We start from the raw sequence: 27,395 nt of genomic DNA on the forward strand, positions 1-27,395 counted from the left end.
TGTTGCTGCAGTATTTACTCAAACAGAGGTAGATGACAAGAATAAGCATGAGGATGTGTAGCTACAAACCGTGTACCTTAAAAAGTGCTTAACCACAGGGAATGTATGAATATATATCACCTTTTGCTATTATATTTAGTTTTTTTTTGGTGGGGTTTTTTGGTATTGTTTTTTTGGGGGGTTCATTTTTAGTTTTTTTTTTTATCAGCACAAAACGAATACACAAGCTCTCATGCTCTCAAATTATTTTTTATATATCATTTTTTAGGTGATGGGAAACCTAATCATGACTTTAATAGCTTAGTAATGACATATTCTTTTTTGTTTTGGTGAAGAAATCTTAATTCCTAAACAAATAAGTTACAACCTCGAAACATGTTTCATGTTGATCTTTTTTTATAACATACAATCTCAAAATTTATATAAAAAAAATAGAAATCCAAATCAAATCGCGACTGTGGAGAAACATCAAGATCAAGCACAAGACTTTTGACTCAAATTCGGAAGTTAGTAGAGTTCAAAATAGCTACAAATTTGTTTTCTGTGTGCTTCTTGTCATAATTTGGCCTTAGGCAACTGTTTAGATGAGAAATGGTCCACTTCCTGAAAACTCAGGTCTCAAAAGAGCTCAATTAGATGAGCACAATATTTTCTCAATATTTTCTGCAATTCCGGGACCAAGGAGACGAGGAGTTTATAATTTGCCTTACATTGTCCGGAATTTAGCCTCGGCCAAAAAGGGATCCAAATCATAAGGCAGGTGGTTAGCACCGTTATCCAACTTTCTCGACTATGTAGTTGTAAGTATCAAGAAAGGATACTCAGAGGCAACCAGATGATGATTTCAAGTTGGAAGAATTCAACCCAAGTACACAAAAGACGGGATACAAATTAAGGGCAGATTTTATTTCGATCACATTCATGACAATCCTCATCTGGAAGAAGAACAAAATCTAGTAGTACACAAGAAACTGCTGCAAAAATCTGGTAGAGCTAATCTGAAAGCATCTAAGCTAATTTGATGCAAACTGGCTGAGGTACTCATCAAGTGTGGTGTATTTAACATCAGGATAGAGCTCTGTTGCCTCCATGCCAAAAGCAGCCTTGATCTCAAATTTGGCTAGTTCTCCCTTCACGAAAACTGTGTATGCCAAAGACAGGAGCAATTTTAATGGCATTGAAGCCTCTGCGAAAGATACAAGAAAAGAAACCAATTTGATTAGAACGCGGAATAGGTGTTAATAATAGTAGATGCTATTGTATTAAAATTAGCAACTTGTGCACTTTCTTCTTTTTGTTAGATGACCTTGAATTTTCTTAAGAACTTCGTCCCCTGGAACGTAGGTCTTTTCGAGGGTCTTTTCCCACAATGATACTATTTCGTTGTAGGACAAAGTGTTGGCAGGTGGTGAAATGTACAGACTCTTGTTCAGAGTCCTTAGGTCATCTGCTGCTTTGATGGTGTACGCGGCAATGTCTTCTTCCTTGGTGAAAACAACTGCAACGAAACATAAAATTGAAGAAAAAATTGAGAACGATGAACTCTAAAACATGATACTAAACCAATCAAGAAATGCAGCAGACAAGCCCCTTTCGGATACCTTTTGGATTTCCATTGGCAAGAATGACAATTTTGTCTCCAAAGTTTTTCATGAAAGACTTGCAGAGAAAGAGTCTCCAAAGTTGTTGAGGATATAATTCAAGTAACCAGCAAATCCGTTAGATACTAAGTAAGTGTAAGGTATCCCTTCTGCTTCAATAGCTCTGCGGATCTCAACCTTGGTCTTGCATAAGCTAGCAGCAGGCTCAACAGCGTGCGCACGATCCACATCAACCCCAAATTCAGAAGGTAAAAATCTCTGAAACCAAATACAGCTCCTTCTTAGGAATATGGAAGTCACAACTAACAAAGGGATAAACGCAAAAGATAAAAATCAAGAAAGAATTTGTAACACTGTATTGTGCTTACTTTGATGTTTCCAGCTTCTTTAATTGCTGCAATAATCTTAACTTGATGAGCTACCAAATCTCCTCCGACTGCAGAGATCACTATATCAACCTGTTTGATTGCATTTACCAACTGCTGATGATTGTGTAGATCTCCCTGTCAGTTTCTAGAATTTCTTGAAAAAAATTGCAGCAGTATTTAGACAACGAAGAAAGAAATAACAGCACACATGAAGAAATATGACTCCCAAACTGTTGAAGCTTTCTATGATGGCTGCCCTTTTAGAATTTCTCGGACCAGTGCAAACGTTGGGTGCCCTGCCTTTGCACTTGTTTCCACTAAATATTTCCCGATGTTTCCAGTGCCCCCAATGATCAAAATCTTGCTTTTCACATCCATTTCCAACTCTAGGATAGTAAAGTACTGTTGCAAATTGGATGGAAACCGTAAATCGATGAGCTGAACAGATGCAGAAATGTGCTTGGCTGCAGCTTCGTGCACGGTTAATTTATAGCGGAAAAAGTATTGAAACTGTCGCTGCAGTTTCCTTTTGATGCTCTATTGGCTTCTGAAATTTCTATCTGAAATTTTTAAAGTGCTCCAAGAACCAATCAACGGAAGATTAGACAGTTGAACATTCTCTCATGAGGTTTCCCAAAAAATCATAGCACTAACGGATTCTTATTGGCAATTGCGAAAGAGAAAGGTGGCTAAAGTCAATTGAATGTCCTTGTGAAACTACCCATATGGGAGATTTAGCGGTAGGATTTCGTCCCTGAATCAGTGATGACCAAACCTACTACCCATATGGGAGATTTAGCGGTAGGATTTCGTCCCTGAATCAGTGATGACCAAACCTGAAGTAAGCGCTGATGTTGAACAAAATGTTGAGGTGAACAAAAAGAGCATAAACTTAGTACTAAACATTACCTTGTGCTAGAAAAAAAAAAATGAAAAGAACAACATTATTTTTCTTTTCATATATTCATCATATACTGATTGAAGCATGTACTCATAGGCATTTGGGTACAACGAATCCGAACAATGCAATTAATATAATTGATAGGGAAAATCGTTCAAAACATTTCTCACATTTTTTTAAAACAATTTTTTTCGTCTCTCACTTCTAAAAATGTAATTTTACGTCCTTTACAAATTTACATTAGTCAAATTTTGTCCCTGCTTAGGTTTCCGACTAATTTTTTATTGAAATTCACCACGTGCTTTGCACGTGATCATGTTTGAGGGAAAAAATTACCAAAACATATTTTACATAATCTGATTGAGAGTTTCTCACACTTCATAAAATAAATTTTTTCGTCCCTTACATTTCACAAAATCACTAAGCAAAATCCTCGATGACAATTAAAATGTAGCAATAATTGTTAGGAGGATTAAAAAGTAGAAGCCATGAGGACACCTGACTCAATCAAACAATAGTTCGTGCAATGACATTCCATCAATTTTGGTTTATCATCTTTTAATTCCGTGAAATTTGCTTTTTTTTTTACTTGTAATGTTATTATTTGTTCATTATACTTTGATTTCATAAATCAACATAGCTAATTTTAGTTGATCATAATTCAGACAATTTGGAGCACGTGTACTTTCTAAATAAGACTAAATATCCTGTTATGTTTTGAATGACATAGATGAAAATTTTGGTTTACTAAGTTGGAAAAAAAAGGTATCTCTCATAGACAATCTAACAATACATTCCTGAGTAATTTAGAATTCCATTTTGTGTTGTTCCAATTAATTGTCTCTAAAAATTATAGCTATGAGGAGGCTAAATAAAACCAGCGGCAGAGGAGAAATTTGGCATGGAATGACGATCTTGAGATTGTCGTGAGAATGGCAATCAAATTGTGATAGTAAATTTGCACAAAACAAATAACTTTTATTAGTTATTGTAACTTGCTATTTAAATATTAAATCTTACTAGATTTTTCAGCAAAAATTACCATTTTTTCCCAAAACTTAGCATTTTTTTTTATATAAAACATACGATTTCTCAAGAAAAACTTATGACTTCATTAACAAATCTTACCACTTTTTTAGTAAAATTTCCTATATCATTAACAAAAACCTTTCTATTTTTCGAACAAAACTTCCCTTTTTTTTTTGACAAAACTGGCTACTTTTTCAAACAAAATTTATGACTTTGCTAATAAAATTTAACATTTTTTCATGTACAATATGCCAGTAAAGATCTAAATAATTATAAGATTGATTACTACTGCCAAATGGGAATTGGCTGGAGACTTGAATAGAACTGAATAAGGACAGCTGTAGTACAGATGAATAAGTACCAAGAAGATGCCCAATTGGATGTTATTTGGCACCGGATATTTGATAAAGCTACCCCAGAATCCCAGATGGGTGGTTCATTTAAATGTTAGTAGAAATTGCTGATAAAGATGACTACCTAAAAGTCTTCATGGAAAATTGACCGCCTACACCTAGACACAAAATATTGGACAGAGGATCCCGGCTCCTGCTCTCGAGCGATGTATATATTTTGTTTTTCATCAGACTTATCAGTATGAACCAGTCCATCGACGACTTGAGATAGGGATCGTTGTCAGATTAACTGTCTTGAACGATTTTTGTTAATGTATTGAATAATAAGTTAGGTCGTCAATGAAAGTCCCCATACTGCCGTGGGAAAATCCGTATGTTTTGTGGGAAAAAAAAATCCTTGGAGACATATTCGAGATTCAATTAATGGAAATGTTCACTCGCTATCAGTTGGTTGATTTACTGATTTACGCTACCGTAGAACTTCCACCCTCTTTTTTGTAATTTAAATTAATATAAAATGTTTGATAGAAAAGCACCAAACCAATTGAAAATTTGTCAAATGGGAATAACAAATGTTTTGGGGTTTGGACAATTTTCGTCTTTAAAGTTTCCCTGAAGGCATATTTAGTCCTACCCATTTCCAAATTTTCACCAGTTCTGTATATTGATGACAAATCAAATAATTTGGCACCAAAAAAAAAGTTTGTCGAATAATGAATTAAGTCTTGTACACTATTAATGTAAATATTTTTTAAAGAAAGATGACAAAAATTAGCAAATATATGGGGTATAATATGAGTATTTACTAACTATTCTTAAAAGAGGGAAAGAAAAGAAAAAAAATTAGAAAAACTTATTGGAAAAGTTTCCTTGATATCTCAAAACAATTGCCAAAATAGAAAAACATATTTTAATATTTGATTTGGATATGAATTTTATCGAAGGTAATCAATATAGAAGTGCATGTAAAAACCAAGGTATGGAAAGAGATGTGATTTTTGTGAGCATCTCTATATGTTTTTTATTTTTGTCTTTCATCATGTGCCTTTGTATTATGATAGTAGTAATACGGATGGAATTGTGAGCGATGGCCCCAGTGGTGGAAAGAAAAGAGTACTAGAGAATTTTCTATGACTTTTATTTTCCCTCTGGGCTCTGGTTGTTGCCCTGTGATAGTGGTAATAGAGGCAACCTTGGTGGTGGTTGTGGAGGTAGAAAAATGGTAGTGTTCGTGAATTTTGGTGGCAGAGAGAATAATATAAGACAACTTTTTTTTTAAAAAAAAAAGAATGGTAATTTAAAATTTTTTATGTGAAATTTGTGTCTTTTCAAAGATTGTATTACCAAAACAATAAATACAAGAGTGGTCAGCATAATTGTTGAATTTAGAGGGCACTAGGTGAATCTTAGAAGAGGTTTCAAAAATTTTTCCCTTTTTTATTCACTTTATCCTTGTGACAAATAGAAATACAAGGTATTTACCACATATTTTTGTCGCTTTCAAGTTAGTTTATTTTATTTCTATAAAATTTTTTGAATCGATAATGTACAAATTTTGTGGCAATTTTGAGGAAACGGAGAATGAGTATTTAATGTGAGAGAATAATTAAGTTCACATTGTGTTGCGTAAAAAAAAAAAAAAAAGATCAGGTTGTGTTCCAAATTAAAGAATTGCATAATGTCTTTGATTTTACAAACTCTCGTAATTGTATCAATCACTTAAAAATGTTGTGATTTAAACGCGCTTTTTATAGGTGGACTCTATTAAAATTACCTTTTACCTTCCAATTCAACATGGACCAAAAACATACTAAAAAAAAAAAAATCCTCAATTGGGTTGGAAGTCATTGCTCATTAGGCAAGGGCAGCAATGGACTTGACATGATTTGCAGGTCAACCACCAACAAATGATGCGGAAAATATTCTGGACTTCCAGGCCTATGAATTTTGGGCTACTGAAATCCGTCACTTGGCCCAACCTGAACAAGGCTCTGCATAATCGTCCTGTATAACACTCAACTTCACGGGCCCTAAGCTCTGTGTCAAAACTCCTCAGGTAATCTTTTTCTCCTTCTTTTTTTTTTAAAAAAAAATTTCTGTAGATAAATAGATAATATGGTAACCGATGTAAATGTTGGATAACGGGCCTCACAAGTAGAAATTCGTCTAGTTCATGCTAGTTTGTGTAATTATTAGAATCACTGGGTGAGACACACACTCTATGTGTGCGTATATTTTAGGAAAAAAGTAAAAATGAAAAAGATATAAAATAACAAACTAGTTAGAGCAAAAGAATTGATTATAGAGTATTGGGATTTTTTTAATTGAAATTAGCGGGAAGACTTGGATATATATAGTAGTAGTGGATAAGTACGGAACTTAGAAGTAGCAGTTATGTCAGCATGGATGGTATGGAGTATGAGATGGCAATATAATACTTCATTATGCAAGGAGAAAATTGGAATAACAAATAATGATAGAATTTTTTTAACACAAATCACAACTATTTGGCAAAAAAACTCTTGAAATACTTGCAAAACCTCTAATATTAAATTGCGCATAATTTGTAACATAATTTTAGAGTACTAGAAGAAGGGAGAGGGATGGATTGGATGGTAAGAGGGAAGGAAATACAAATAAGAGATCCTGGGTTCAAGACTTTCTACTTACATTAAAATAAAAAAAAATACAATAAAAATAAAATAAAGCAAGAAAATCTCTAGTTTGATCAAACAATGTTACAATGGCGCAACAGCATAATTTGTTATGATGGGAAGTTTTAAAGAAGTTGGCGGTCGATTTTTTTCTTCTCTACTTTGTAGATTGAAAAGCGTATTTTAGAAAAGTCAAAACAATATTTTGCTAATCTTATTTTAGTTTGTTTATGTAAGCATTAAAATATGAGAGCTAAGTGTGATTCTTGATGCCTATTGCTAACTTTTGCAACTATGTTATACCTCAAAGGGGTTAATTTCATAGAATAATACTTTCGTGTAAAATTCTATGGATCTTTGCACCTATTCAGTGTCATTGATTTGCAGAAAAATGTGAGAAAGTCACTTCAAAGAGCAGCTCTTGAGCTAGTTATGGCAAACAATTCATCTATCAGAGTTGCCAGTCTAATATCTTTGGTTTTCCTGGACATCAACGATGATAGAAGCTGCTCCTGGCAGATATGGACCTTAAGTTCTGTCCAATTCTTTCCTCTAGCCTTGATCAAAGCTACTCTTGCTCAAGGTCACAGACAACGGCGATGTTGAAGTTGAGAATTGTTAATATATAGTAAATTTTGAGGTAAATAGGGTCTTAAACTCTGCAATTTATACAAGATATTGGGCAACCCCTTTTTTCTTTTAAATGCGTTTATGAGCATAGAAAACAAGTGGATTGAAGATGGCAGTGAAATTGTGAAGACAATTTTGGTTAAAGATTGGGAGTCAAATTATGTTCTACTGAATTGTGAAATTTGAGGAATGAAAACAAAAAAAGTGAATTCAAGATTGATTTCTGTATTGCTACATATTTTCCTGACAAATCGATAATCCAAAATATAAGAACTATTTTTCTGGAAATCATTTTGCTTTTTCTATTTTTTATTTTTATTTTTTTGTAAGCGGGAGGACTCGAACTCGAGACTTCTCAGTTATACTCCCTCCTCCGTACCACCCAATACATCCCTTTTTTGTAAGCGGGAGGACTCGAACCCGAGACCTCTCACTTACACTCCCTCCCCCTGAAAATCATTTTGCTTACCTTACTATTTTCCATTATTAACCAAACCATCAAGAATTTAGCATTTCTAAGGAATTGCAAAGCCAACAGCAAAACATGAAGTCAAGCATATGTTTTAATTATTCTGCATAATTTTGTTTAGTTTATGGAAGTCTCTTGTCAGGCAAAACAAAATAATAAAATTTATTACGTGTTTCATAGAGTTAATTGAAAAGTATGAGTATTTTTCTAAGTATTTTTGAAATCTAGACAATATGGAGTTTTTTGTACGATAGGTAAGAATAAGTACACTACAAATGCCTACTACCTAGGACTAAGAGAAAACAAAATGAACAAACTAATATCTTCAAATCATTTACACGTATTACATCCCTGTTTTCTTCAAGTATGCTCCACTAAAAAAATCAATTCATATTAATACCCTACCCCTATTTTTTCCCACTAATTGCCCAAATAAATTATTTTGGATATAACAAAATGGTTGATTATTGTAGAATATAATAAGATGTTTCCACCACTTGTAAAACCTACCAAAGAAATCCATATTCTAAATTTCAAATTTTTGCCTACTAAGCATTTCATCATACTAAATGAAAAAATTACTAGGCATTTCATCATACGGAGGGTACTATATTTGTTCATATTACTCTACAATCAAGATTAACATGATAGTTTTTCCTAGTCAATAAGATCTTTGTACAAATTGCTATGTATTAGATTAAGAATTAATTTTGTATAAATGAAGTTCCGAGTGAATTTACTTCATTAGACTATATGCTCCTCATTTGCTAAAAAAGAAAAAATCTCTCAAGGAAAAACATATGGATTTAAGATGTTACGAGTAGGGGAAAAAATGTGATAAACAACTAGTGTTATACCATGGAAGTCACGTACATTAAACATATAATTCAAAAATGTATTTATTCAGGAAAAATAAAATTATTTGTCACAAGAACTCAAAAGATTGGACACCTAAGACTATCGCTTAATATCCAAGTATTCCCATATACATTAAATCCATCCCGCACAAATTACCTTTGGACAGTCCATTGAAGTTTGGGATCATTTGCCACCATTACCCTCACTTGTTCATTAACTCAATAGATATATTGTAGAGCGAACCCAAAGGTAACTCTTCCATCAGTTTTAGTTTACATGGCCTGTGGTATCTGAATCGCATTAAATGAAAAACATGTTCCGAACTGCGTTCATTGCAACCCTGTCAAGTTTCTGTGTTCGGACTTTGAAAGGTGTTATCGACGCTTTAGTAATTTGACTAACTTCATCTTTTGTGCTTCATACACTTCAATATTAACTTAATGAAAACTGCCTTCTTTTTTTTTTTCCTTTTGCACATGCTCTGTTCTATGTCTTATTGAACCAAAACAAGTTTGATGGAGGAAAGTGTCAATCACAGCCCAATTACGTTAATTCGTCCATACCCACCCACTAATAACCCACCCAAAACAGCTCACTAATTTTAAGTGGATCTAAATTTTTATTGTAAACTTAACACCTTAAGGCACTGATTGCACTAGCCTATTTATTGACTAAAGGCACATTAATCGCTGGTTAAGGTTGAGACTGGGGCAAAATCCCTTATTTTCCGAAAAATTTTTCCATTTGCAAATTCACCATTGAGAAACTAGCTGAAGAATAAAAATCATATGCTATAGGCATTCATTTGAGAAAGTTATGCATACAGACTGAGAATTTAGAGAAAAAAAGAAAAGAAAAGAAAAGAAATGCAACAAGAACCTTCAAGTCTGGACTTTGGACTTCAAAAGGTGTTATACATACAAACTAATTTCACCAACTGCTTCATACACTTTCAAATTAACTTAATGAAGACTGCCTTCTCTTTTCTGTAGTAGGTGCTCTGATCTATGTTTTACTTAACCAGAGCAAGTTTGAGGGGGCCAACTATAAAAAGGAAATCTAAATCGATATATGAACACATACTATATGAACACATACTAATTTCTGTAGTAGCTATTTCATGATATGATTTGATACAAATGTAGTAAGCAGTAGAAAGGAAAAAGTAAATGAGAACTCAATGAAATAAAAGGAAAAGCTAAAGAGATGAGTTGACTGAATGTCAATTAATGTTGAAAGCTGCAAAGAGTTGTCGCTTAGAGGAACCTTTTTTCCCACCGACCATCAATCCAGTGACCAGTGAAAACTTGAGGGATATGAGAAATTGTCTGATAATCTTCACTCTGTTTATCCAAATTCTGTACTTTGTGCATTAGCTCATCAGACATCTCATAAAACCCAAGAAATTGAAGTCTGGTCAAGTTTTGGATGCCCGAAGGCAACTCCTGCATCAGTTTACAATCACCTAAGCGCAGAATTCTGAGACTAGGCATTGATTCCTCTTCCACTCTCACCCATTTCAGTCTTGTTAATTGCACAATCTCTAAGTGCTGGAGTTTTTGAAATCCTCCAACCTTGAAACATATTGTCTCCCCTTCATAAGCACGATAGAGAGTAAGTGATACCAGATTGGGCAAATGTCCGAGGGAGCTTATTACATTCTCATCTTCTCTCAACCTACTGTTCAACAACCGTAACGTTCTCAAGGATTGAAGTGATGTCACCCATTGCGGCACTCTCTCCAAACGCCCCTTCAATATCAGACGTGTGAGGAATTCAAGCTTTGGAGAGACGGAATGTTGGAGATCAAGGATCTCGTCTTCTTTACTACAGGAGATGACCAATTCTTGAAGGTAGGTCAGCCTCAAGATGGAGGAGAGCAACTCCTTTCCATCTTCTCTTCTCAGTTTTGTGATCCATAATCGCCGCAGCTGCATGAGGTTTCCAATCTCCCTTACTATTTTATCACTATCTGCTTCTATATTAGTCAGATTTTCCAAGCAAATAAACTTTCCAATTCCAAGTGGACATTTACAGCCCCAAATTGCATACTCATTTGAATAATCACCCCATCCGCCTAACCAAAGAGAACGGAGTTTTCTTAGCTTCAGAATTTCCACAGGCAACTCTGTTACATTGGTTCCTCTCAGATCTTTAACTTCAAGGTTTTGAAGCTTCCCAATAGATTTTGGAATAATTTTAACTCCAGTTCCATAGAGACTAAGATACCTGAGATGAAATAGTTTGAAGACTTGCTTTGGGATGTTGTCCAATTCAGCTCCATCCAATTCCAACACCTTTAGCCACTTGGGATCACCATGTAAAAACTTGGATAAAAGTGTAGTTGTGAGAGGATCTTCATACTCAAATATTACCACAGACCGAAGACACTTTAAGCTACTAAATTCTTGTGGATTATCAGTGAAGTTGTGGATTGCTAGGTGTCGAACTTTTTCAGGCCATCTTGTGTAATATTTGGTGGCTACAGTCATGAATCCCTGCTCTTTAGATTTTGAAACAAGGATTTCACGCACAAAATCGTGGAGACCACATTTATCTAAGCTGCCATCGTCCAATGTGGATTTAACTTGGATTAAGCTTCTGTTGATGAGTTCTTTCATACATCTCATAGCAATGTCGGTGGATGTTATTCCTTCTTTCTCTTCTGCAAATCCTAGTGCAATCCATTTCAAAAGTATATCATCCACATCAATTGGATAATCTTCAGGGTAGATGCTTAGATATAATAGGCAGCTTTTAAGATAGTGAGGCAAATCATTGTAGCTAAGTAAGAGTACACTTTTGATTCTGTCAAGCTTACCACTGCCGTCTGCCTCGCCACCAAAACCATGAAGAATCATCTCCCATTCATCTGTCTTTTCCTTGTCCTTCAGAGCCAAAACACCACCTATTGCAACAATTGCAAGTGGTAGGCCCTCACATTTTTTCAGTATTTTTTTAGCAACTTCTTCTAGATTTGGAGGACAGTCATTGCACTGAAATGTTCGATTGCAAAACAGAGTCCAAGACTCTTTATCAGAAAGAGGCTCCATCCTATAGACGAAGTCAAGTGATCCTAAACAGGACGCAGAAGCTACATCGGCTATTCGTGTTGTCAATACAACACGACTAGCAGTATTGCAGTCAGGCAATACACATTTGATAGCTTCCCAGGCATCTATACTCCACACATCATCAAGGACAAGAATGTACCTTCTTTCTTGGAGGAAGTCTCTGACAAATTCACTCAGCATAATATCATTCATGGATTCCACTTCGGGAGGGACCGGCTGTCTGATTTCGTTGTACAAATATTGGATCAGGTTCTTGATGATGTCCCTGAACTGAAAATTTCGAGAAACAGTTATCCAGGCATGGCTCTGAAATTGTTTCTTCACTGCAGCGTCATCGTAGACTTTTTTCACCAGGGTAGTCTTGCCGAGTCCCCCCATTCCCACAACCGAAACTACTTTCAATTGGGAATGGTCATCAAGGATTTTTGAGATGAGCTCTGCTTTTGGCTTATCAATCCCAACAAGTTGAGCTTCTTCAATGAAGAGTGATTGAGCACGAATGTCAAAATCTGCATTTGCCTGTCGGGAAGAGCTGAAGCCTCTGTCTTGAGTACCATATAGGGCTTGGTACCTCTGATGCCTTGCTGAAATCTCTCCAACTCTGGCCTTGATGTCTTTTATCTCCAAAGAAATTTGATGGCGAGCTTTCAGATTCTTTATTGAGTTATAGATCTTTCCAGCCTTGCCACAGAATCCGTCCTTGTAGCCACGAGCAAAGCGGAAGGTAAAATCATCGAGAACATCCTCTGTATCATAAGCAACTTCTCGAACCTGCTTTAGCCATTCTTGGAGTTGAGAATCATTGTCTTCCTTTGCTTCAGCTTCTCTGAGGAAAGACTTCATGCTCCCGAGTTCATCTTTGATGAATTGAACATCTGATTTAAGCCCCCCCAAAAGTGTGATCTCTTGGGAAAGCAAGGTTGAGAGCTGGTTAATCAAAAAACCTACAACACTCTCTGCCATAATGCTCAGTCAAATTTCTCAAGAATCAGTTTTCTTATCAAAAAAATTTTGAGAGTTGTTTCAAATTTCAGAAAATATGCTGTTTTTCTTTTTCTTTCTTTCTTTTGTAGTATAGAGGATGCGGTTTATATGAGCTAGCAAATTCTAGAATTATATGAATTTGAAAGAATAGCTGTTCAAGAATGATATGAATTTGGGAATGTATGCTTTTTTTGCCCTTTGTGGTATAAACAAGGAGTTTTATTTGGCATTTTGGTAGTACATATCAATAGTTATTGTAGTCAAAAAGTGAAATGTCAGTCTACTCAAAAGAAAAAGTATACAGAGCATAACCTAAAAAAATAGGTAAAGAATAACTATTCTCTTGGGCTAAGAAAGGCATAGAGAAAATTTTGGATTTCTTTTGATTGTTTAAATTGGAAAGGAAGGTATTTGTCATGTGGAATCTAACAATCTTCAGATAATGTTCAGCTCCCTTCTAATGTTTTCATAATTTGCCCCAAAAGAAATGGCTAGCTATGATTCTAAGTAAAAGTAATAGATAGGAAAAAGAAATATGTTGTCCCTAAGATCCAACTTACTTTAGTAGAGATGATAATCATATAAAAGTAAAGTCCTTGATTTGCCTCTTATGCGTTTCCTTTATATCTTCTCGCTTACAAGCTTTGGGAAAAAAATGTCTTTTTTGTTTTTTGGGCCATAAAGGATGTGTTTTACATGATCTAATCAATCCAAAAATGATACTAATTTCAAAGAAGATTGTTCTTGAAATTGGCACTTTGGTAATACTTGCAAAGTAACATAAATTCATTGTAATGAAATAAAGAAAGATTTGCCTACCTGCAACGAAAAGCATATTGGGCATAACCTAAGAAATGGGCAAAGCATATTAGAATACATATATTCTCATGCTAAGAAAGGCAACGACAAAATTTTGATTAGTTGAGTAGGAAAGCAAGGTATTTGTCATAGTCAATCTAACAATATTCTCGAGAAATGTTCAACTCCCCTTCTATGTTGTTTTGATTGGCTTCCAAACATGTAGCTAAGATTCTAAATAAAACCAGCTGAAAAGAAAAAGTTGACAAGGAAAAGACCACATCATATTTCATTTCAAATGCCAATGGAAATTGGAAACTGAACTATTTGGAATGTATTTGAGGAAAACTTTTATGGGCAGTTGCAGAAGAACTTGTACATGAGAACGTGCTTTTTTGCATAAAAGTCCTCTCTCTCTCTCTCTCTCTCTCTCTCTCTCTCTCTCTCTCTCTCTCTCATTTTTCTGATTTCAAATATGATCACATAATTATATAAATCTATATAGTTTTATATAAAATTGAAAATGAGTAGAAAGTAACTCCAATCATATTGAATGACCTAAATGCACTCTAAGAAGTGTGTAATGAAGTTATAATATTTATTCAATCGTCCTACTATTTCATGTATGCCCACAAAATTAATTTTACGAAAAGTTGTTCCTCCCCTTTCCCCTACCCCACCCCCCAAAAATTTATTCCACACTTGAATAAGTGCAATACAAGCATTTCAAATAACGATTCTATGAAGACTCTTTTATGTCAAATTTTTACTATACATAAAATTATGGTGGGGATTATGTGAATATTTTGAAAGGTTAGGCTTTAAAGGAATCATGTGGTGATAGATAAAACCACATGAAGCACATAGTTATTTACCATTTATCCTAGTTATGGATTTTGTTTGCAACTTGTTTTTGCAATGCATCATTATGACTACCGGATTATAAGATGAGGCATTTTCTTATTCGGCTGAAAAGTTTTCATATGTGAATTTACTATCAAGAAACTAGCTTCAAACGTCTTTTTCTTCTGGCACGGATGTTATGAGATCAAAAAGATGTTCAAAATCATAATCTGAAACTGACGTCCGGCTTCCAACTCTAAAATGAGCAATGCTTGTAACTTCATACAATTTCTAACAGTGTTTAGCATTTGAGTTTTTAGGCACAGAATCTGCAAAATAATGATGACATTGACCAACATGTTGCTAAAGATTAAAAGAAAAAAAATTGAATGAAGATGCTTTTGAAGAAACGGACGATGAGATTGTGGTCATGGGTTAGTTATGCCTGTCAATGGATTAAAACAATTTGATTTTGGCCGTCAGTTATTGGAATTTTTCGTCAATTGTTCTATATTTGCCTAAAACCACAAACTTTAGGGAGAAGATTTTTTTTTTTTGGTCAAAATATTAAGGATCATTTTCGCGCAAGCTAAACATTAGTGATCAAAACTGCATTTCTTCCTTGTTTCACCATCTTTTCTTTGAGTTTCTCAAAAGAATAAACCTTTTGAATTGATTTTTTAAATAATCGTAAACATCCTTCTTGAACTTTTTTTTATTTTTTTTATGCGAAGAAAGAACTTCATTTAGAAATGGAAAGAAGAGAAATGTTTGAATAACTTCTATTTGTGTTAGGCTTAAGTTCTTTTCATCAATTTTCTGAACTACCAATCTCAATTAAAAAGAAAAGACTTCTTCAATAAACCCTACTAAAACTTGCGTACCTATAGCCTCAAAAGTAATCAAATTAAATCTTCTTATCAGAATCATGACTTATGTAGCACAGATAGAAACCCAAGAACCAAGAATGCATGAACACATTATAAATCCCAACTAATCAAAATCCAGTAGAGTTTTCACTACAGGTTCAATACTTACAATGCAAACAATAAGAAGTACCTAAAAACAACCCTTCATACTGTGTAATAAAGCGGTGCCTATTGGATTTCTCTCAATAGCAATAAATGAGAGGAGAAAAGTTGAAAGTAAGAAAATTTGAGCTTTCAAAAGGCAAATAATATTAGCATTCCCCAGAAAAAAGGTCTCACACGCTCTTTCTTCTTCTTTTTACCTTCAGTTTTGTCCATTAATCAGTTGTGTCCATTAATCAGTTTTGTCTATTGATTAGTTACTGTAATTACCCTAAGGCTTCACAGTTGCCATAAAATAGTTCCTTTGCCTTTTTCTTCGCTACCAAAACCATTATTTCCCCACCATTGTACATTTTCTAGCAATGGCAAAAGATTAAAATTGCAGGGGCCTACTTGATCAAATGAAACTGAAGGAAATCAATGATATTTGAAAACCACAAGTTTGGAAGAATTCCAGAATTTTATCAATTGCTTCTATGTTCCATAGGTAATAATTTTAAAAATTGATCTTTTTCATTATTTTTTTTTGTTTTATTAGAAGCATATATGTTACAAGTTTGAACATAACAATTCAATATTTTAATTAGAGATCTTTTTTTGGATATTGAAGTTATAAAAAATATATATTTGTAGAAAAGGGGTCAATTTGCAGTAGTATGCCAATATACTAGCTTTTTTTTTGGATTGCCATTCTTTGGACAAAAATTTCATGCTTTTTGGGAATATTTCTTTAACACATTTTTCAATGACCTTTTTAAATCATATACATCACATCTAAAAAAGTGTTACAGTAATTTGTTTCTTAAAAAAAAAAAACCTTTTAAAAAATGCAATCCAAGCAATATACTTCCATGATCAATCATAGTATTATTGCGATTATGAACATTTTTTATGATTAGAATAAAAAAACTAAAAAAGAAAAATAGAACCTGGACAACAAAATGGATCATGTGCCCTGACTTTCATGATTACTTGAAATAATTCTAATCAAGGTGAAAATAACTTGTAGTTCTTTGGGTAAAGGTCAAAAGGCTGTTTGGGTACAAAAGAATATAGTAGCAACCTATAGGTTTAAATTTAATTTCATTTAAATCAAAAGAAGGGAAGGATTGCCTCAGATTTTGGTGCTAATTCAATTCCCTCTCAAAATGAGTAAGAAAGGGAATTTGGGGATCCGATGATTGGAGTGGGAGTTTGCTTGGTTCGATAGGTTAATTTGGTAATTTTGATTATGACATGTGCTTTATTATATTTTAGGAATATAAGAATTTGCCAAAACTTCTATCTCTTTAACAATTTTAAATCTTTCTATTACTACTACTCAAATTTTTCCAAAGGGAGAAACACGGTTTTGATACTCAATGTTTGACTTGTATATCAAACCGGTCCCGTATGTTTTAGCCAAAATAAATCTGTTCTCCAAATTTTCTGATTTGGATTTTGCATTTTTAATTCCTAATGTTTGAAGTTTCGATCAATATGGTCCCTTTAGTTTCAAGTAGTTATAGCCAGGGCTTTAAAATGAAAAAAAAAAGTGAATTGAATTAAAGATATGGCAAATGCCTTCATAAATCCCTATAAAATTTCATAAAAACACATTATGTCAACACAATAGCATCGTTGAACTTAAAGAGTTTTATTTTTTTTTTGACTAAGTTACAATCGGATGACAATATATATACATAATATATAAATTAAAAAGAAAAGGAGAATTCTAGTATTAATATAAAATTTATTAGCATTCACACTAGTCTACCACACAAGTTCTTGCATGAATTGTGCATATCGTTCTTAATTTGTTAGAGTTAGGAATTGTAATTATAAAAACTAGTAACATAAATACCAAAATGAAGTGCTTTTACTCATTATGGTTAATTATCAATTAATTACTAATAGTATAAAACAATAGTTACGTATATTATACCAAATTTGAGACCGATTATGCAAAAGGAAGAAGTATATGAGATATTAGTGACATGAATAAATGAAATAAAAAATAAAAAGTTTAATTAGAATCGCTAGTACCCATTTAAGACAATTGCGCTGTAATTCACATCTTATTTTATCCAAACACGCTCAATATCACTAATGAAAACTTAAGCAACTAAAATGATTAAAATTTCAAATAATAGGGACTAAAAGAGCAAAGTCAAAACTATTACATAGTGATAATTTGATTTTAACCCTTAGTTATTATTGAATTTTCGTCAAATGTCCCTAATGCACCTAATATCAGAAATTTTGAGAACCAAATATATTTGGCCGAACATGAGAGACTAATTAGCACATATGCTAAAAATTGGAGACTAAAACTACAATTCACTCGTTTGTAAAAGAAAAATCTACACCTTTTTGTTTTATTTTTTGTGCACACATCTGATTTTTTTTCTTTTTTTTTTTTAACTTTCGATATCACGCAATGGTCCAAACCAACTGACATATGTTAATAGATTCAATTGTTAAAATGATTTTATGAATTGTGAGGACAGTAATATGTAGGAAAATTCTGTTAGGTAGAATTTTGGTGGAAGGACTAAATCATTTAGTTTAAATTACATTTTAGTAAACTAAGTAAGTGGAAGAATTAGGTTATAAAACCTCATTTGTACCCAAAAAAAAGAGGGGGAAAAATAAATATAAATCTCATTTGGCATACAAATTACAATCCATTAGATTTTTGAGACTAGGCATTGATTCCTCTTCCACTGTCACCCATTTCAGCCTTTTCAATTGCATTAGCTCTAAGCGCTGGAGTTTTCGAAATCCTCCAACCTTGAAACATAATGTCTCCCCTTCATAAGCACAATAGAGAGTAAGTAATACCAGATTGGGCAAATGTCCGAGGGAGCCTGTTATATTCTCATCTTCTCTCAACCTACTGTTAAACAACATTAAGGTTCTCAAGGATTGAAGTGATGTCACCCATTGCGGTACTCTCTCTAAACGGCCCTTCAATTTCAGACGTACGAGGAATTCATGTTTTGGAAAGACGGAATGTTGGAGATCAAGGGTTTCATCTTCTTTAATACAAGAGATGACCAACTCTCGAAGGTTGGTCAACCTCAAGAGGGAGGAGAGCAACTCCTGTCCATCTCTTCTCAGCTTTGTAATGGATAATCGCCGCAGCTGTATGAGCTTTCCAATCTCCCTTGCTATTTTATCACTATCTGCTTCTATATTAGTCAGATTTTCCAAGCAAATAAGCTTTCCAATTCCAAATGGACATTTACAGCCCCAAATTGCATACTCATTTGAATAATCTCCCCATCCGCCAAAGCTAAGAGAACGGAGTTTTCTTAGATTTAGAATTTCCACAGGCAACTCTGTTACATTGGTTCCTTCCAGATTTATAGCTTCAAGGTTCTGAAGCTTCCCAATAGATTTGGGAATAATTTTAACTCCAGTTCTTGCAAGATTAAGATACCTGAGATGAAATAGTTTGAAGACTTGCTTTGGAATGCTGTCCAATTCAGCTCCATGCAAATCCAACACCTTTAGCAACTTGGGATCACCACTTAAGAACTCGGATAAAAATGTAGTTGTGAGAGGATCTTCATATCCAAATATTACCACAGACCGAAGACACTTTAAGCTGCTAAATTCTTGTGGATCATTAGTGAAGTTGTGGATTGCTAGGTGTCGAACATTTTTAGGCCATCTTGTGTAATATCTGGTCGCTACAGTCGTGAAGTCCTGCTCTTTAGATTTTGAAACAATGATTTCACGCAGAAAATCATGAAGACCACATGTAACCAATCTGCCTTCGGCAAATGAGGATTTAACTTGGATTAAGCTTCTGTTGATGAGTTCTTTCATATATCTCATAGCAATATCAGTGGATGTTATTCTTTCTTTCTCTTCTACAAATCCTAGTGCAATCCATTTCAGAATTATATCATCTACATCAATTGGATAATCTTCAGGGTAGATGCTTAGGTATAATAGGCAGATTTTAAGATAGTGAGGCAAATCATTGTAGCTAAGTAAGAGTACCCTTTTGATTCTGTCAAGCTTACCACTGCCATCTGCCTCACCACCAAAATCATGAAGAATCATCTCCCATTCATCTGTCTTTTCCTTGTCCTTAAGAGCCAAAACACCACCTACTGCAACAATTGCAAGTGGTAGGCCCTCACATTTTTTCAATATTTTTTTAGCAACTTCTTCTAGATTTGGAGGACAGTCATTACTCTTTATCAGTAAGAGGTTTCATCTTATAGAAGAAGTCAAGTGATCCTAAACAGGACGCAGAAGCTACATCAGCTATTCGTGTTGTCAATACAACACGACTAGTGATATTACAGTCAGGCAATACACATTTGATAGCTTCCCAGGCATCTATACTCCACACATCATCAAGGACAAGAATGTACCTTTTTTCCTGGAGGAAGTCTTTGACAAATTCACTCAGCATAAGAACATCCATGGATTCCACTTGGCGAGGGACCAGCTGTCTGATTTCATTGAACAACTGTTGGATCAGGTTCTTGATGATGTCATTCAACTGAAAATTTTGAGAAACAGTTATCCAGGCATGGCTCTGAAATTGTTTTTTCACTGCAGCGTCATCGTAGACTTTTTTCGCCAGGGTAGTCTTCCCGAGTCCCCCCATTCCCACAACCGAAACTACTTTCAATTGGGAATGGTCATCAAGGATTTTTGAGATGAGCTCTGCTTTTGGCTTATCAATCCCAACAAGTCGAGCTTCTTCAATGAGGAGTGATTGAGCACGAATATCAAAATCAGCATTCACCTGACGAGAAGTGCTGAAGCCTCTTTCTTGAGTACCATATAGGGACTGGTACCTCTGATGCCTTGCTGAAATCTCTCCAACTCTGCCCTTGATGTCTTTTATCTCCAAAGAAATTTGATGGCGAGCTTTCAAATTCTTTATTGAGTTATAGATCTTTCCAACCTTACCACAGAATCCATCCTTGTAGCGACGAGCAAAGCGGAAGGTAAAATCATCGAGAACATCCTCTGTATCATAAGCAACTTCTCGAACCTGCTTTAGCTATTCTTGGAGTTGAGAATCATTGTCTTCCTTTGCTTCAGCTTCTTTGAGGAAAGTCTTTATGCTCCCGAGTTCATCTTTGATGAATTGAACATCTGATTTAAGCCCCCCCAAAAGTGTGATCTCTTGGGAAAGCAAGGTTGAGAGGTGTTTAATCAAAAAACCTACAACACTCTCTGCCATGATGCTCAATCAAATTTCTCAAGACTTGAGTCACTTGACAGCGGCAAATGATCAATAGAAAAAGGAAGGAAGGTACCTTATTGCTGCTTTTTGTGATGCTGTCTCTTCCAATAATGCTTTCCAGAGTGCAACGGACAATTCAATAGTCTCCATGGGCCATGGTCAAAAGTTTCCCATTTATTTTTGCAAGTGGCCTTCCCTACCCACAGGCCGCACCCATCTATATAATTCATATTTTAGGAATTTTTAAATCTTTCTATGACTGCTACTCAAATTTTTCCAAAGGGAGAAACGCGGTTTTGGTACTCAATGTTTGACTTGTGTATCAAACTGATTCCGAATGCTTTAGCCAAAATAAATTTATTCTCCAATTTTTTTTTTTGACTTTACATTTTTAGTTCCTAATGTTTGAAATTTTGATCAATATGGTCCCTATAGTTTCAAGTAGTTATAGCCAGGGGCTTGAAAATGGAAAAAAAAAAGTGAATTGAATTAAAGATATGGCAAATGCCTTCATAAATCCCTATAAAATTTCATAAAAACACTTTATGTCAACGCAATAGCATCGTTAAACTTAAAGAGTTTTATTTTTTTTTGAATAAGTTACAATCGGATGACAATAGATATACATAATATATAAAATGAAAAGAAAGGAGAATTCTAGTATTAATATAAAATTTATTAGCAGTCAAACTAGTCTACTACACAAGTTCTTGCTTGAATTGCGCATAGCGTTCTTATTGTTAGAGTTAGGAATTGTAATTATAAAAACTAGTAACATAAATACCAATATGAGGTGTTTTTACTCAGTATGGTTAATTATCAATTAATTACTAATAGTATAAAACAATGGTTTCGTATATTATACAAAATTTGAGACTGATTATGCAAAAAGGAAGAAGTACATGAGACATTAGTGACATGAATAAATGAAATAAAAAATAAAAAGTTTAATTAGAATCGCTAGTACCCATTTAAGACAATTGCGCATTTTATCCAAATACGCTCAATATCACTAATGAAAACTTAAGCGACAAAATAATTAAAATTTCAAATAATAGGGACTAAAAGAGCAAAGTCAAAACTATTAAATAGTGGTAATTTGATTTTAACCCTTAGTCATTATTGAATTTTCGTCAAACGTCCTTAATGCACCTAATATCAGAAATCTTGAGAACCAAATATATTTGGCCGAACATGAGAGACTAATTAGCACATATGCTAAAATTGGAGATTAAAACTACAATTCACCCGGTTTGTAAAAGAAAAATCTACACCTTTTTTGTTTTATTTTTTGTGCACACATGTGATTTTTTTTCTCTTTTTTTTTTCACTTTTGATATCCAAATCAACTGACACATGTTAATAGATTCAATTGTTAAAATGATTTTATGAATTGTGAGAACAGTAATATGTAGAAAAATTCTGTTGGGTAGAATTTTGGTTGGAAGGACTAAATCATTTAGTTTAAATTACATTTTAGCAAACTAAGTAAGTGGAAGAATTAGGTTGTAAAATCTCATTTGTACCTAAAAAAAGAGGGGGGAAAATAAATATAAATCTCATTTGCCATACAAATTACAATCCATTAACTCAATGGAAAACATGACCATTGGAAGTTACGACAACCTATCCCACACATTGCATTAGTAAGCCAACTTGCAACTCGTGTCTCCGGTGACATAATATAATTGCTGAAAAGACCACTTAATTCTTGTTGTCTTGAACAATGGGACCTCTTTAATTCTCCTTTATCACAATCCCGAAAGACCAAGCACTAATATTTAGTTGAGCAATGTTACTTTTTTAAGAAATAAATTAACATAGTTTTTACACGGCTAACCTTGTTTGATTCTTGTCATATGTAAATTAGAAATCAAGTGCTTCAGTAAAAAAAGTAGCTACCTCGGCATTTTATCCTACTTTGGAAATTTACTCAAATTTACCAAATTTGATGGTTAATATGCTTGAGTTTTAGCATTTTATTTATGACTATTATTGTTTTCAGACTTAAAATTTTTTTTTATTTAAAATACAAACAGGATATAATGCTGCCAAATAAGGATAATCCGGCATTTTCTTGTTCTCAACACGTGGCCTCATCTTATCAGTCATCATATTCGTCCATAGAAACTGATGCTCAAAGTTTTGTCTCGCATTTGGTCATTTAACTCATTTATCATCGTGTTCATCCATAGAAATTGATCTCAAAGTTTTGTTTCTTTACCATTAGTAAGAGTACAACATATTAGTAGTTTACTTGTCACTAGAGCTTTCTTAGATTCATGTTGTAAATGGAAAATTTGCATAAAAATTTTGTTTTTATTTGTGGTGTAGGAGAGTTGCTCCCAAATACAATCAAACTCCTAATGACAAAGGGGATACTGAACCTTTTTCCAAGTTTGAGTATTTCCTTTCCTTAGATTGAATTTTGATGGTTTATATAGATTCAACTCATTTGTTTTGATTTTGCCTTCTCCCCTAACAATCATATTATATTCAATCATTTGTATCTCAAATGAAAAGTAAATGTAATTATTCTTTTGACAAACAGGTTTGTAGAATTGCTGAGCGAAGTGCGTATATATTTGAAAAAGACGATCCAGGGAATTGCTTGAGAAGATGCACAAACTAGAATTTTTGTTCAAAGTTATTAATGTCTTCAGTACAACTTTTGGTGTTAATTCTCAATGTATTCAAATTCTAATGGGAAAAATTAGACCATTAATGAGATACGAAAAACAAAAAAAAAAAAATTCAAAGTCTAATGCCATTCAGATATAAGTTTTTTTGATCGAATGAATCACCAGGTAGGTTGTATAAAAGGCTGCCGTTGTTTTGTTTTGATCAAATGAAACATCAATAGCTAGTTTTAGGTTAAAACTAATAATAAACTCTTGTGCAAATTACTATAATATTAGAGCACTATTATGGAAATATTAAAAAAAATAGTAGTATTATTAAGTACAAGAGACGTCTATAATATTTATAGCTAGTTTGGATATTTAGCTTAGAAAAGAAAAGATGAGAAATGTTAAGTTATAAAAGAAAAGAAAAGAAAAGAATAGAAAGGAAGCGGAGATTTTAACATTGTTCGTGATTTTGGATATATATATATATATACCAATAAAATTTCATAAAATAGTTTTGTGATTTTGGTAATTTAAAAAAGTTTTATAAGCTTCCATCAGTTTTCCTTTGCTTTCCGCCGGTTTTTGGTCAGAAAAAAAAAAATAATAATAATGCACTGTAGCAGCGCTTGAGATCCTTCAAGATCCGTTTGTTTCTTCTCTTTTCTTTTCCACTCTCTTTTCGTTGAATGTCCCTAACGTAATAAAATCCACTCTCTGTTCGATTCCGTTGGAATCTCAACTCCCAAACTAGTGTTATGGACCTCTGTGACGATACTACTGTTCTAACTCAATAATACTCGGGACAACGAAAACAGAAGAAAAAGCAAAAGAATTGGCAGAAGAAGCAATGAAATTGGAACTGAAAACCAAGTAGGAGCTGAAGTCCTGGTGCAGCATTCCTCGTTTTGATTACAACGCCCCTTCTTCTCCCCTCAATCAGTCCCACTCCGGCTTCCTCATCACCTGCCCCGTTAGTAAGGCCTCTCTTCTCATCTCCTGTGCAGAAAGTTATGTTCTTTTCTACTCTTCTGTTTTGTTAGTTTTGTGCTTTATTCGCATTTTTTTATGTAATTTGCATCTGGGTTTTTGAAAATTTTCAATTTCATTGTTTGGGTTAGTCTGGGTAGTGTGGTGAATTGATTAAACTGCTTCCTTTGTTTATGTAGGGAGGGAGAAGAGTGCAACAAAAGAAGCCATGTCAATTCTTGAAAAGGTAATGAATTCTGCTGGTTTTGTTTCTTGTCAGTTCTCGGGAATAATGTCAAAATAAGGAAATTTTAGACATAAAGAAAATTCATGCTGACTTGAGAATCAGGACCGTTAAATTGGTTTAGTGAACTTGGTTTTATGGGATTCTTAAATTCTGGGCAAGGTTGGGAACTTGGGGTATTTGTAAGTGAATAAGACCATAGCGGGCTTGAATTACCGGTATAATGTGTATGCAGCTGTAATTGTTTTGGTTTAAGATGAAGAGTAGCAATGTTATGGAATAGATGTTTGAATGATTAAGCATAAGTAAACAGCAAATGGAATGGCGACTAATAATAGATAAAATTCATGAAGTTTGGAGAACTGAGTGAGCAATGCAGAAGGTAGGTGCAGGCATGTTCTGTTGTTCAAATGCATTAGGTATTAAGGGAAGGGGAAAAAACAAACAAACTAAAGTTGTTTTCCGTTTTAAATGTGATAAATGTATGGAAATGAAGTGTAATGTTAATGGCCTTCATTTGTGAGAAAAATGGCAAAAGAATGCAGTCAAACACTGTTTCCATCTGTTGAACTTAGTTTAGGAAAAACGTTTGTCATTTTTGGGTTCTAAACTTGATTAAGATTCAGTTGGCGGACAAACAGAAGGATAAGATGTCAATTATCCTGCCAATAGGTTATTAACATCTAAGTCTAGTTGCTGGCTTTAAATTTTTTTGCTTATGATCTTCCACTTCACCCATCTATTTGTAATTGGTGCATTGCTAGGTCACAGATTAATATGGTTTATTCCTTGTTTACATGTCTTATTCACCTTGCTTTGCTCACACTCTGTCATTTGTCACTTGGTTCAATCAAGTGACTCCGTTTAAGTCTGCTGTGCCTTCTTGAGTAAATGACATGTTTCGTCATCCACAATGCAACACTGGTTAAGTTCTTTATCACCTATAGCTTTCCAGTGTGTATATATGAATGAGTTACTATTTTCTTTGAATTTGAAGAGGCATATGGATACATAGTCAGCTTAAGCTTGAGTACTTATCTCATACGGGTAAAGGAAAAATTCACCTTAATTATACGGAAGCTTTGCATTGTTTTCTTTGAAAATAGGGTAAATTACATTTTACCCCCCTGTGGTTTACCCTTTTTTTACATAACCCTCCTATGGTTTCAAAAGCTATACATAACCCCCTCATGGTTTGGATTAAAGTGTCAAAGTAACGGAAATAGTCACTCGTAACGGAACTTCTAAAAATGTCGAAATTACCCTTATAAATACATAACACATTAACCCCCTATGATTTTTATATTTTACCATATAACCCCCTTATGGTTTAATACTTTACCATATAACCCCCTTATGATTTTCAAAATATACACATAACCCCCCTTGGTTAATACATAAATTTCAACCTTACATAAGGGTATTTTTGACATTCTAGGTGACGCCGTTACGAGTGACTATTTCCGTTACTTTGACACTTTAGTCCAAACCATAAGGGGGTTATGTATAGCTTTTGAAACCATAGGGGGGTTATATGAAAAAACGCTAAACCACAGGGGGGTAAAATGGAATTTGCCCTTGAAAATAAAACAGAAACAATATATAGAAGATATGCAATATTTTGTACCATAAGAAAAAAAATTTATAAATATAAAAGCAATTTAACTTGGAAAGCTAACAAAATATGATTGTGCTTCTTCTATTCGCGGAGGATTAAAACATAAATTTGACCAGAAAAAAAAAAACAAAGAACTTAAATTATGTACCAATTTTGGTATGTAGTCGGTTTGGCAGAGAATTTGAGTTGGTTTGGTATGTAGTCAACTTATCACAGGCTGGTGGTGGTGGTGGTAAACTCTGCGCTCGGAAACTCGAGAACCAAATGCCAGCTTTAGGCTTAGAGGTGAGTTTTGGTTCCTGTGGATCCCTAATTTATGGTTTAGGAGGATTCTATTTTCACCCTACTGAAGATGGTTCTAATTATGTCATGAAGCCTGATGATGAAGAGGATTGCACGGTATACTTTTACGGCACCTCCAAGCCCTTCCAAGCTTGAGAACGGGTGATTCAAAAATCAGGGGTAGTAGAATCTATGTCGTTAGGAAATGAGGTAGGCAATCCATGGGGCAAGTATTTGGATCAATCATTAGCCAACCATAGCGGCATCCTCTGAGTTGTAAATTTCCTGTTAGTGAACCTCCCATTGAAGTATCTCACCCTCCCTCCCTTGGATAAAAAATTTGACTCTCAGCACTACGTCCTATTTCCTATTGGTGATGGGGATCAAGTTGTTCTTGTGTGTTACGATGCGGAGGTTGACAAAGTGTTCAAGGTTTGTTGACGATCGTGAGTGGTTCATTATTATCCCTTTTGTGTGGAAGGGAATTACTTGTTCACAACTTTCGGCATTAGTGTTTTTGCCTATCATGTATTTTACAAAGAGTTTATTTCAAGGACATGCTCCATTCTGTGGTAAAGTTGAGGGGTTGCCTGACCATTTTTTTCCTCCTCAATATCATGGTCATAGTCCAATGCCGCCACAGTGAATTGGCCCAAATAAGTTTGCTACCCTTTGGCTCGCAATGGCGGGGCAAAAACCACCGCATTGTGCTAGGTTGAGTGTGTTCACCACTTCACCGCTTGAGGAGGAGCATTCTATGATACTTCTTTATAGGAAGGAGATGAAGAAGGAATCTTGTTTTGTTCCCAACATTGAATTAGACAAAAGTCTTGAACTCGAGGTAGAGCAGCATGTTCATTTC

At 34.2% G+C, this 27,395-nt stretch overlaps 2 protein-coding genes and 2 pseudogenes across 2 annotated transcripts in view; all 4 read right to left on the minus strand.

Moving 5' to 3' along the window:
- Positions 1-882: 882 nt before the first annotated feature.
- Positions 883-2,358, minus strand: LOC113754151 (annotated as a pseudogene).
- A 7,671-nt stretch (positions 2,359-10,029) lies between these two features.
- The window catches only part of LOC113752255 (disease resistance protein RPM1-like), an 89,359-nt gene continuing 71,993 nt past the window's right edge, over positions 10,030-27,395 (minus strand). Inside the window, exons 2-3 of the mRNA XM_027296374.1 lie at positions 10,102-10,111; positions 10,030-10,060 (exon numbers count right to left, since the gene is read on the minus strand). The gene's annotated coding sequence lies outside the window, so the exon portion shown is untranslated. The remainder of the gene's footprint in view (positions 10,061-10,101; positions 10,112-27,395) is intronic.
- LOC113752249 (disease resistance protein RPM1-like) lies at positions 10,120-12,914 on the minus strand. The gene has a single exon (XM_027296371.1). The coding sequence runs from the start codon at positions 12,898-12,900 to the stop codon at positions 10,120-10,122; it is 2,781 nt and encodes a 926-aa protein (XP_027152172.1). The 5' UTR covers positions 12,901-12,914.
- Positions 18,237-20,823, minus strand: LOC113752250 (annotated as a pseudogene).

This window comes from Coffea eugenioides, chromosome 11 (assembly GCF_003713205.1).
Source record: "Coffea eugenioides isolate CCC68of chromosome 11, Ceug_1.0, whole genome shotgun sequence".
NCBI lineage: Eukaryota > Viridiplantae > Streptophyta > Magnoliopsida > Gentianales > Rubiaceae > Coffea > Coffea eugenioides.